This window comes from Chrysochloris asiatica, unplaced genomic scaffold (assembly GCF_000296735.1).
Source record: "Chrysochloris asiatica unplaced genomic scaffold, ChrAsi1.0 scaffold00001, whole genome shotgun sequence".
In the NCBI taxonomy this organism is placed as follows: Eukaryota; Metazoa; Chordata; class Mammalia; order Afrosoricida; family Chrysochloridae; genus Chrysochloris; species Chrysochloris asiatica.
Genome location: NW_006408519.1, coordinates 31,787,504 through 31,799,953, shown reverse-complemented (window position 1 = coordinate 31,799,953; position 12,450 = coordinate 31,787,504). Strand labels below are relative to the sequence as shown.

The 12,450-nt window shown below is 44.5% G+C and overlaps 1 protein-coding gene across 1 annotated transcript in view; it reads right to left on the bottom strand.

The window, feature by feature from the left end:
* NSMCE2 (non-SMC element 2, MMS21 homolog (S. cerevisiae)) overlaps window positions 1–8,471 on the bottom strand; it is a 303,191-nt gene extending 294,720 nt beyond the window's left edge. The window contains exon 1 of the mRNA XM_006830703.1: window positions 8,321–8,471. Coding sequence (XP_006830766.1) covers window positions 8,321–8,471 — 151 coding nt within the window. The remainder of the gene's footprint in view (window positions 1–8,320) is intronic.
* Between the last annotated feature and the right edge of the window lie 3,979 nt (window positions 8,472–12,450).

Genomic DNA, 12,450 nt, shown 5'->3' with positions numbered 1-12,450 from the left:
AGCACATTAACCCACGCACCATAGCAGGACTTTCTAACGATAGCAGACACTATCCAAAAAGTACACTGTCCACATCTGCTCTGTGCAACGATGTTATAATCAAGAGAAAGGCAGATCTGACACAGTCTTGCTACATTGTTTATTTTCTTAGAGACATTAGTTATTTAAATTAGTAATTCAAAGTAACTGGGGAGTCAGAGAAGTCCTATAAAGTATCTCCATAATGCTGTTGTTGCTATTTGCAGTCCAGTTGGTTCCAACTCATAGCGGCTGGTGGATTTGAACAGCTGATCTTGTGGTTAGCAGTCCAGTACTTATCCTACAGACACACCAGGACTCCGAGTATCTAGAGATTTGCATTTATTTAAATTCTTTGAAGGACAAAAATACTGAATTTGAGTAAGTCCATATTCATAATTAAAGAATTATGAGGAAGAATTGGCTCCAAGGTCCTATTGGCAGTTTGGCCATTAGCTCACACAGTGGTTAATTAAGCACAATCCCTTTACTCACTGGCAAAACACAAACATAGGCTTAGGAGAAAAGTAGCCAACTCTGAGGGCTAACCGTGCAAACCAAAGTCTCTAACATGACAGGTAACTTCACAAACAGTAATATAGGTGGTACAGGTATTTTAAGGAGTCCTGCAGCACACTGTAGGAGGATGAGCCAAAGGTCAAATGTAAACTTTTTAATCTGATTGAAGAAAAGAATGCTGGTCACTGGCATTGCCATTACTCAGCAAGCACTGTGATGTCAGTGGACAGGGCCAAGAGCTATACTGCTTTGCCATCTAATGCTCAGCTACTGCTCTGTGACCTTGGTTGAAAAATTCACCTTTTTCAGAAGGAAGAAGCAATAAAACAAACCTCATAGAATTGCACAGTAAGAACTAGAAGAAATATTCAGGCCAAAACAAAGTACCTGGCAGCTCAATGGCTTTTAAATCACTCGAGCTCTGGTAGCGTAGTGGTTACGAATCGGGCTGTGAACTGTGAGGGGAGCAGTTCGAAACTACCAGCTGTTCCGCAGGAGAAAGATGAGGCTTTCTGCTCCTATAAAGATTTAGTCTCATAAACCCTGTGCAGGGTTGCTATGGGTCGGAACCGACTCCACGGCATATAACCACCACTATTGTTAGACTTGTTAGTCCCAGTGTGGAGCTGTAGGATAATGGCCTGCTAGGCAGCCGTTCAAACCCACCAGCCGCTCCTCAGAAACCCTATGGTGGTGGTGGTGTGCTGTGGAGTCGGTTCCCAACTCATAGCGACCCTGCATATGTTTCCGAGGCTGTAAATCTTTATGAGAGCAGAAAGCCTCCCCTTTCTTCCACAGAACTGCTGGTGGTTTCGAACTGCTGGCCTTGAGGTTAGCAGCCCTACTCGTAACCACCACTGAGCTACCAGAACTCCTCGGAAACCCTATAAGAGCTGCTATGGGTTCGAACTGACTCAGTGGCACTTAACAAGACCAGTTCTCAGAAAGACGAAGAAGAAAAGTTCATGAGATAAATCAAAGGAATGGAATCTGGAGTCAAGCAGAGCTAGGCTCAAATTCAAATGTCTGCCACGTGGGTGTGTGCCCCTGGGTTGTTTACTTCCACTCTCCGGGCTTCCTTCTCCCCTCTGTAAAATGGAAATAAGAATACTGATCTCTCTCAGGGAACTTCACCAGACGCATGTTGATTTCACTGCATCAGTCTACAGCAGACAGTGACAGCTTCCCTTTCTCCCACACCCCACCTCTGTGTAAAGAGCCCCGAGGGGAGCGGGTGGTCAGGTCAAGACTACACAGTATTCTAATGGCAGTGATCCGTCACTGAAGAGCTCTCACACATATGTTCAAGATGCTCATCAATATGGATGAGTCTCACCGGTGAGGAAGAGGCTGAGCCTGAAGTTCCTCCACGATACAGGCCAAGGGTGGGGAACCTTTTTTCTGCCAAAATTCGTATCATTCACAGGCTATACAAAATTATCAACTTAAAAATTAGCCCCTATATTTGATCAAACTGTTAATTAACACACCCCTAATATGATGGCTAAGGAGCTCTGGTAGCATAGTGGTTATGAATTGGGCTGCGAGCCGCAAGGTCAGCAGTTCAAAACTACCAGCAGTCTGTGGGAGAAAGATGAGGCGGTCTGCTCCCATAAAGACTTACAGCCTCAGAAACCCTGTGTAGGGTCGCTATGAGTCAGAACCGACTCCACAGCACATAACAACAACAACAATATGATGGCTAGGAGCTCTGGTAGTGTAGTGGTTACGAATTGGGCTGTGAATCACAAGGTCAGCAGTTCGAAACTACCAGCTGTTCCATGGAAGAAAGATGAGGCTTTCTGCTCCCATAAAGATTTATAGCCTCAAAAACCCTGTACAGGGTCGCTATGAGTCGGAATCGACTCCATGGCACATTAACAACAACAATATGATGGTTGGAGTCCTGGTGTGGCGCTGTGGGTTAATACACCAGACTGTAAAGCCGTTTGAACGGCAAGGTCGGCAGTTCAAGCTCACCAGCTGCTCCTCAGAAACCCTATACAGGGTCGTTATGGGTCGGAACCGACTCAACGGCACTTAACAACAACAACAATATGATGGCTGGCACTGCAGTTGCCTTCACAGGGCCAGACCAAATGATTTCATGGGCCTAGTGTGGCACTGCACAGTCATTTGAACTGCAAGGTCAGTGGTTCAAGCTCACTAGCTGCTCCTTGGAAACCTTATACAGGGCCGCTATGGGTCGGAATCAACTCAACGGCACTTAACAACAACAAAAACAACATTCAGTCTGCGGAGTCCCAGTGAAGTGCTCTGGAATAATGCAGTAGAGACCACAAGGTCAGTTTGAACTACAAGGTTGGCAGTTCAAATTTATCAGCTGCTCATTGGAAACCCAATACAAGGTTGCTAGAGTTGGAACCAACTCGAGGGCACTTAACAACAACACATGGCCTGAAGGCCAGACGTTCTCTCCCCCTGATGTAGACTTTCCAGCCTTTACAGCATTTCACAAAATCTCTCTCCACCACCCGTCAGTCACACTGTGCTGACTTGGATGTTGCTGCGATGCTGTAAGCTATGCCACTGGCATTTCAAAAATGATCAAGGTTACCCATGGTAGACAAGTTTCAGGAGCTTCCAGACTAAGACAGACTCAGAGGAGAGCCTCAGTGATCTACTTCTAGAAAATTGGCCAGTGACAATGTTATGAAAAAACAAAACCTGTCTTGGGTTCAGACACAACAATGATTGTGAGGCTGGCGCAGGACTGGGCTGGTGTTTCATTTTGTTGAACATAGGCTGGTTTACACTTTGATGCATTCAAGATCGGCTCCAAATAATTGTGATGGTTTTCCTTGGAAAATGTTTATCCCCTCCTTGGAATAATTTAACTAAACACTTTCTCCCCTAAATGCATATTCTCCAGAGAGGCTGCTCTCGGTGAACTAGCTACAGTCTAAAGAGACACAGTCCTAGCAGCCAATGAAGGGCACCTTTCTAGAGAGCTGACTTCTGTAGACTTGGCCTGGTCTACCTCCAGTACCACAGGCATCATCAGGAAGTAGGTATTTTTTAAAGTTTCCATTTGAGTTATAATAACATTATGCTTTTATAACCGGTTTCAGTTGTGAAATCAATCCAAGAAATATAAACAGGGGCCTCTTACATCTCTTGTTATTTTTATAACCTTTGTGGCCACCACCACCACCATCACCATTATCACCTACCTCTCATAATGGCTTCTGTTCAAACACATAGAGGGCTCTGGTAGTGTAGTGGTTACAAGTTGGGCTGTTAACCTAAGGTCACAAGTTCAAAATTACCCGTGGTTCCACGGGAGAAAGTTGAGGCTTTCTGATCCTTTAAAGATTTACAGCCTTAAAAACCCTATGCAGGGTCACTACAAGTTGGAATTGACTCCACGGCTAACCACCAGCACGACCACCACCATTCAATAATGTAATTCTATGATAGAGTACAGGAGACAAGCTACAAAGAAAGCCCACCATTTAAGGAGAGCTCTGCCTCCAAGAAGCAGTCCACTGGGCAGAGAAGTACACAGTGAAAACCCTGAAGGGGACTGTTCCTAAGAAAATAGGTCTAGAGTCTGGCAGGCCAGTTGTGCTGGCACATACAATTATGAAGCAATTTTCAAAATATTTTAACATGAAAGACTCAATTACCTCTTTTTCATAAAACAAGATGATGAGTGATCATAACTGTTTTGTTTTTATTTTTGTCCACTACCATCTAATCTTTACATTTAAAAATACCTTACATTGAGAGTAAAACTAGAACACTACCCCAAATAAACCACATTCTAAATTATTTACTAAATTAAATGCTGCACATTTGCAAATTTACAAGTTCAGGGGCCTGTGAGGACCAACAATATCCGTGAGCACGTCAGCTCTACTCTGTGAGGACCACCAGTGACCGTGAGCACGTCAGCTCTACTCTGACAGCAGCTCTTTTACGCATCACTAATCCTGGAACTACTGTCACAGAGCAAAGACTTTGCTTTATGGCTGGGTAGAAACTATAGTGAAGGGGAAAACAAAAAAAGGTATCAGGTCTACAAAGGTGAAAATTCTGAGCCAGAAAATAAAGATGGTGGAGCCATGAAGGAACTACAACCCATCCACTCACTGTATCACCTGTGGAGGTCAGAACTGCCATCAGCAGCATGAAACAGGCAGGAGCCTAGTGGCACAGTGGTTAAGCACTCAACTGCTAACCAGAAGGCTGGCATTTGGAGCCCTATGGGGCTGTCCAACTCTGTCCTAGAGGGCCGCTACGAGTCAGAATTGACTTCACAGCAATGGGTTTGGATTTGGTTTTTGTTTTGGGTGGTTTTTTGTTTTTTGGGGGGGGGGGGGGCGCTGGACATGAATCGGCAAACCTGACTGCTATCACTTAACCCCATAGAGGGCTATTTTCCTGCCATTATAACAAATGCAGAAATAGACAGTTTACAGCCAGAGCTACAGGCCCCAGTGGCCCTGTTCCTTCCTCTGGCTGGAGTTGGCCAGAACATCATGTCTTCACAGAGAGAAGAGTCAAACCAAGAGAGCGCAGCCCGGCTTCAGAGCATGACAAGGCCTGAGGCAAGCTGCTGAGAACCTCACCACCCGAAAAGGGCCACAGGAGCTGCTTCAGAGATACAACCTCATTTCAGTTCCCCCCCCCCCAAAAAAAAACAACAAAGCATCAGGGAGCATTAGTATCTCAGCACTGTAACAAAAATGCCATTTCAGTGTCATATCAGCTGCAAATACCATTAAAAAGACAGAATCAAAGTTCCATATGGAGTAATGGTCAAGGTTAGAAGCTATGGAATCAGACTGCTTACGTTCAAATCCCTACTCCACCAATGAACTGTGTGACTTTAGGAAAAGTCCTCCGCTATCTACCAGTGATAATGGCAGTCCCTGCTTCATAGAGTTTCTGTCAGAACCAAATGAGACCAAATAAAAACAGCACCAAGTCCAGCACATAGTACATGTGCAACACCTTCAGCTAAATGGTCCTCCTGATTATGACACACCTCAGCTAGCTTTCAGCTACCTGCCAGATCACAGTAGCTGAACTCTTTCTGCCCTGTGACCCTAGTGTCCCTGGAGAAGAGCAGTAATCCAAGAAAAAACCTAAGAGGCTCCCCAACAAGGTTTTCTCAACTATTGGACCCTTACAACATTTATCCTTTTCTTAACATTCCTCACTCACAATTATTTAGCAAGAATCTGATACGTGCTTTCAATCCTCACCCCAGAAACCTGCATCTTCATTTGACTGCTGAGCCGAACCTTAACGCAAACCTCGGAAGTCCATCCCTGGACAAGCCCTGGCCTAGGGTAAGAAGAGAGAAGACACGGCTCTGAGGTACATTAACACTGTAGGGGAGGGTCAGCTGTAAACCCTTCCTTACGGAAAAGGAAAGATTTCACAAAAATGCAGTGGCTTAACAGTGATGATAACAACAACAATTCTGATCAATGAGGTTGGTACATTCTGCTTCAAAAAGCAGCAAAGTGGGCAATAAAATTTCAAAACCTGAAAATGAAGCTTCAGTTCCCTTTAAAAAACAAACAAACAACAACAAAAAAAAAACCTCATGTAACACATTTCATTTCCCAATTAGGTCAAATAAAGCAGGTATTATACTACAATACTAGCAAATTTAGAAAGACCTAAACAACACAGTGGTAGTGAAAGTCTAACTGCCTACAGACCATATGCTGTATGTAACCTAACAAGGCAGACGGGGTCATTTCAAATGAACTAGAATGTTGAGTAGGGACACCCGCCTTGGTATACGGGTAGGAAAGAGAACAAACACAGAAGTACATCACTACTACTCCAGTTCTTCGAGGCTCAGGAATCTCCTGTGAGCAGTCATTTCATACTATACTGACAAAGAGGAGACAGGCAGAGTGAAACAGGTTAGCTAGCTGTTGGGAGCTGTCAATGCAGGTGACTCCCTGAGTGTCAGAGGAGAACTGTGCCCCATACACAGGATCTTCACAACGCTGACCTCATAGAAGCACTTCGCCAGGCCTGGCTCCCAAGTTGCCTCTGGGTGGGTTTGAACTGCCAACCTTTCAGCTAGTAGTCGAGTGCTTCACCATGTGTGCCATGGATGGTGGTCACTACAATCAAATTTACTGAAGCTCATTCTGCGCTGTAATGGAATTGAGCAATCCTAAGAGTCAGCAAAGACTACATGCATCCTCATGAGACTAAGGGGTAGAGAGGTTCCAGGACTGATGAGTTTGAACTGCTGACCTTGTGGTTAGCAGTCCAGTGCTTATTCTACAGTGCCACCAGGACTCCTTACTGTTGTAAGTGTTGTTGAGTCGGTTCTGACTCAGTGACCTTGTACAGGATTTCCCAGGAGCAGCTTGTAGGTTTGTATCTCCAACCCTGTGGTTAGTCCAGAGCTTATCCTATAGCACCGCACCAGGACTCAGGGCTCTTTATTGGTGGTGGTGGTGGCATGCCATGGAGTCGGTTCTAACTCACAGCAACCCTGCATAGGGTTTCTGAGGCTGTAAATCTTTGAGGGAGCAGAAAACCTCCTCTTTCTCCCACAGAGCGGCTGGTAGATTCGAACTGCTGACCTTGTGGTTTTCAGCCCAACTCTCAACCCACTATGCTACCAGGGCTCCTTACTAGGGCTCCCTAAATTAAAGTTTGCTTATGTAAAGTATCATAAAATAAAAATTTAAGTCATAAAAAATAGTTACCATTTCCTGAACACTCATTAAGTGCCACATACTGCTGTAAGAACTGCTAAGTATATCTCACTGAATCCTCACAGCTGCACTATCTTTTACCAATGAGCAGTGTGAGACACACAGAGGCTAAGAATTAGCCCAAAGCCACCACGATAGTAAGTGATGGAGCCAAGGTATCCACCCAGGCTCTGCCGGCATTACAGCATGCACCATACAAAGCAAACCCTCCACTGCATCTGTTAGTGCAAGGGATTTTCTCCTTTCACCTGAGCTGCTGAGATCATCTCCTAATTGATTACTGCTACTTCACACCATGCTCGGTATGGCCATGAGGGTTACCATTCTACAACTGGACTCACCACACTCCGCTTCGGCTTAAAAACTTCCATGAATGAGGCTCAGACTCCCGGGCAAAGCATCACATTATAGGCACACAATGATCAATGTCAGAGGGCTTCCAAAAGTTCATGGACAAGGAACTACGAAATAATAGATTTTTCCCATGAACTTTTGTAAGCTCCCTCATATGTGTCTTACATCCCTGTTAGACTAAGCACAGCTTGAAGGAAAACACATAGATTCATCTTTATAACTCTGGCTGTCTTAGTTGATGAATTAGTGATTTAATCTCGCTCAAACTTACAGCCTCAAACAGACTTTCAAACTTACCTTTGCCCCACAATTCAATGCACAGGTCTTTCTTCTTACATTTATTAATGACTGGCTATCATCCAGGATTTAACAAAAGAAATGCTGTTGAGTCGGCTCCATTTCACAGTGCATTTAGGGACCTTCACTCATGCCTTTGCCTACAGGTTTCTAGCAGAATACACATGAATGAAATCATTCATCTCACTTCACCCTCAAGACAATAAATCAACACTATGGGATATGAGAACAAGATGCAAAAACATATGCCTAAAAAACAAAAACAAAAACAAAAAATATGCCTAGAGGGAATCAATGACTGTCCCAAAGATAATGCAAAGGTGAGCCACACCGAGTGTCCAAGACTAATGCAACCACAGAATGTTACCTCAAACTACACACATAGAAAGAAGTTTTTAAGTTTTACTTACTCTGACTTTCCACAAGGTCCAAAGCAACATTAGAAGCTGCATCCATTCCAGAGTTGATACAGGACTGGAAGTTTTTTAAGGAGGAGAGAGCTGACTCAACACCGCTGAAGGAGATGAAGCCAGTTGAACTTGAACTTGAGCGCCCTGGCATCTTGTAATAATGACCTAAGGTTTCAAATACAATGAAATAAGATTCATGAAGCAGAATAATAATTGCATAGGGGAAAAAAAATGCTGCAAATATTCGACTGACTGTATTCAGTCCCCTACAACTACTGCATTACTGTGGAGCACAGTGCCTCTGTAGGATAAGCAATGGACTACAAACCACCTATCAGTGATTTGAGCCCACCAACTGCTCCATGGAAGAAAGAAGAGGCTCTCTGATTGTGCAAAGATTTACAACTGCGGAAACTCTATGCAGAGTTGTTATGAGTCAGACAGCATTTAACAACAACTACATTACTATCTATGTTCTTAATAACCCTTGAGAGCATACTGAAGCACAGGACCATCATTTTGGACACAAGACACAGATACGAGCCTTCTATGTTATAGAAAGGGTGTCGTAGTGTGAACCGTGTTTCCTAAAAAGTTGTGCTGATTTACAATAGCAAAAAGATGGAGACAGCCTAAGTGCCCATCAATTGAAGAATGCATAAACAAACTGGTACATACACACAATGGAATATTATGCTACCTTGAAGAATAACAAGGAAGTTGTAAGCTACCACATAATATGGATGAGCCTTGAGGACATTATGTTGAGTGAAATTAGTCAGTCACAAAAGGAGAAATACTGCATAGGGCCATTACTGTAAAAGACTAGGAAAAAGAATCCATACTAATGGGTAGGGGTGAGGGAATTCTTTGCTGGTTACTGGGGTGTATGAGGTGCGGTGAGGGGAGGGAAGGAAGGTAGAGCACAGGGTAGGGAATAGACACAGGATAGTTTAGATGCTGGGGAGGGGGGCAATACCCAAGAAGGGGGAGGGGGATGTTAGAACAAGGCAGATGGAAAAACAATTAGGTGGGTTTGCATGGGCTAAGTTGGACAGAGGTAAATAATGATGTATGCACAACCTTGAAACAACAGGGCTCTGGGATACAGGGATTGAGGTATGGTTGGAATGGGCAAAGGGGAGTGGGGGATAATGTTAAGATGCTTAGCTGTCTTTTGAATCTTGGTTTCCCTGGCATACCATTATAAAATAGACACTTGAGGGGGAGAGAAAAATGAATACCCAGAAATATCACCAAAGAAAGACTATTAAGTCCGTCTTCTGCCTATAACTGATTGGAATACCTAAAATGGGGCTACAATATGCCCAGTGAAGGCAACTTCCTGCGGAGTCTTTGCATTGTATAAGACCATAGGTGGAATCCTGAATCCCATCCAGAATCTTCTGAGGTGGGAAATTTCCACTTGAAAGGATAAGCAGACCAGCCTGGAGTAGCTAGAAGAACAGAAGATACATCTTGAAAGAAAGATGGACAGGATAAATACAAAACAATAATGACAGTCTGACTACTACAAGAACAAGCAAGTTGCTCACCCTCAGGGCAAATCCCCTTATAAGCCTAAGACTCAATGGGAATACATGAGCAGACATGTGCTCTGACTGGTCACCGATAAGGGGAAATGAGGGGAAAAAAAGCAATGAAGCTGCGAGCTAAGCGCTATCACATTCAATAGACTCCTGTGAACCTGGGTGGAGACCTGGTTGGCCAGCAGTGTGGCAAGATCTGGGGACTTTGGGTTCAGTGTCAGTGACATAGACACAGAGGACTAGAGTGGAGAGTGAAGTATCCAGCTGATAAGAAGAGAGGGCACATACACAAGAATACCCACACTTGCAGGTAACACCCACTTGACCTGGCTTCAATGTCTGGATGATCAGAACTCAACTAGAAGAAGAAAGAAGAGGGAAAAAAAAAAGAGTAATCTGATACAATTTGATGAACTTGACCTACACCTATGGATGCAGTAGCTCAAAAGAGGAACAAATCTTTTCAGCGATGATCGTTCCCACCCCCTCAATCACTGGGTAGACAGGGATGGGCAACTTGGACATTAGCTACCCAAAAAGGAGTGGGGAGGGGCTACAAAGGCAAGAAGTGACTGGCTTACAAGCTTTTAAGAGGGAGCGTAGATTCAGAGGGTGCTCAGGAAGGCAGAATCTCCATGGAGTAGCATCCAATGTGTCTTGGCAGGGCTGATCAAAGGAGATGTAGATGGCTCTCATGTTGTACAATGGTGAATAATTACTATCAGGACTGACTGTGAGGGTTGGAAATGTAAAGGTAGACGTTTTGTAGCAAAAGGAGGCGAGTGGTTGACTTTGCAGTCTAGGAGCGGAGGTCCTGGGACCATCCAGGTAGAAGAGCTGAGTGCGGGACCCTATCCAGAGAAACAGTGACGCCGGAGACGGAGGCAGAGATGATGACATGGAGAGATGGAGTGGCTGGGGACTTTAGACACAGAGAGCGAGAGGGTCTGTGTGCTGATGAGCAGGGGTCAGGCTTGCGGGGTACACCCTTGGGTTGATTGATGATGTATGGAGCGGATTGTAACCATGGCAATAAAACGATATACGATAGGATGAATGTAAAGCTAATGTTCTCCCATGTAAACTATCACATAATTCACACAAAAAAAATGTTGTGCTGAAATCCTGACCCAAGTGCCTGTAAACAGGACCCTGATTAGAAAAAGCTGTTTTCTTATTCTAATGAGATCTTACTAGGAACCCCTGTTGTGATGCTGGAGAATCAACACTGGACTGCAAACCACAAGTTCGGCGGTTCAAGCCCACCAGCTGCTCCTTGGAAACCCTGTACAGGATCGTCATGAGTCAGAATTGACTCGACACTTAACAACAACAACCAGAGTTAGCGTGAGTACTAAACCTGACCACTTCTGGGTAGTGTCTATAAAAACAGCAGAACAGGCACACACAAAGACAAACACACAGAGGGGAAGAAATCATGTGACTATGCACCCACAGGCCAAGAAACCTAGCTGAGGCTGCCAGCAGTGAAGAACCCTCCCTTAGATCCAGTGCCGTGGTTTAGACACGTAGCCTCTAAAACTGAAAGGCAATACGTTTCTGTTCTTTAAAGTAGCGTTCACGGCAAGTCAGCGGCAGGGAACTGAGACAGCAGGCAACTGTCTTGATTTTGTTGTTATTGTTAAGTGCTGTCAAGTCGGTTCCAACTCATAGCAACCCTGTATCAGGTTTCTAAGCCTTGAAATCTTTGCTGGAGCAGAAAGCCTCATCTTTCTCCCACGGAGTGGCTAGCGGACTCGAACGTGGATCTTGTAGTTCTCAGTCCAGTGATTATTGTACGGAACCACTAGAATCCTAAAGAGAGACTGTCATTGTTAAGTGCCATCGGGTGATTTCAACTCATAGTGACCCTGTACAGGTTTTCCAAGGAGCAGCTAATGGGTTTGAATTGCCAACCTTATGGCTTGAAGTCCAATGCTCATATTACAGCGCCACACCAGGAGTCCAAACAGAGATTCCCCTCTTCCAGAAGAATCCTTGTTTCTCTGAAGACTTCAATGCTGCAGAAGAAGCACAACCAGAACACTCCATAGGAGCGACGATGACCAGACTTTGTCTCACGTACTTTGAACGTGGTCTAAGGTAGGACCAGTCCCTGGAAAGGGACATCATGCTTAGTAAAGACAATGGTCATGGAAGAACTAGCAAGACCCTCATTGAGATGGACTGACACAGTGGCTACAACAATGCACTCAACATAGTAATGAGTGTGAAAATGATGCAGGGCTGCGCAGTGCTTCGTTCTGCTGCACAGAACCGACTCTATGCTACCTGACAGCAACAATCTAATCAGTTCAACCACCAACTCTTTAAGCTCTGGGCCACTATGTAATGCCGCCTATCAGAAGACCTCTTCGCTGGATTAAGAAATCATCTGAAATTCAATCCACTGAAAACCAACTAAAAAAGAGGGCAGAATTCATTTAAAGAGAAGGGCACCATGCTTAGTAAAGTAGAGGGTCAGTGAAACAGAGGAAGATCCTCAACAAGATGAACTGAAAGAGTAGCTGCAATAATAGCCTCCAATACAGAATGATTGTGAGGATGATGTAGGACCAG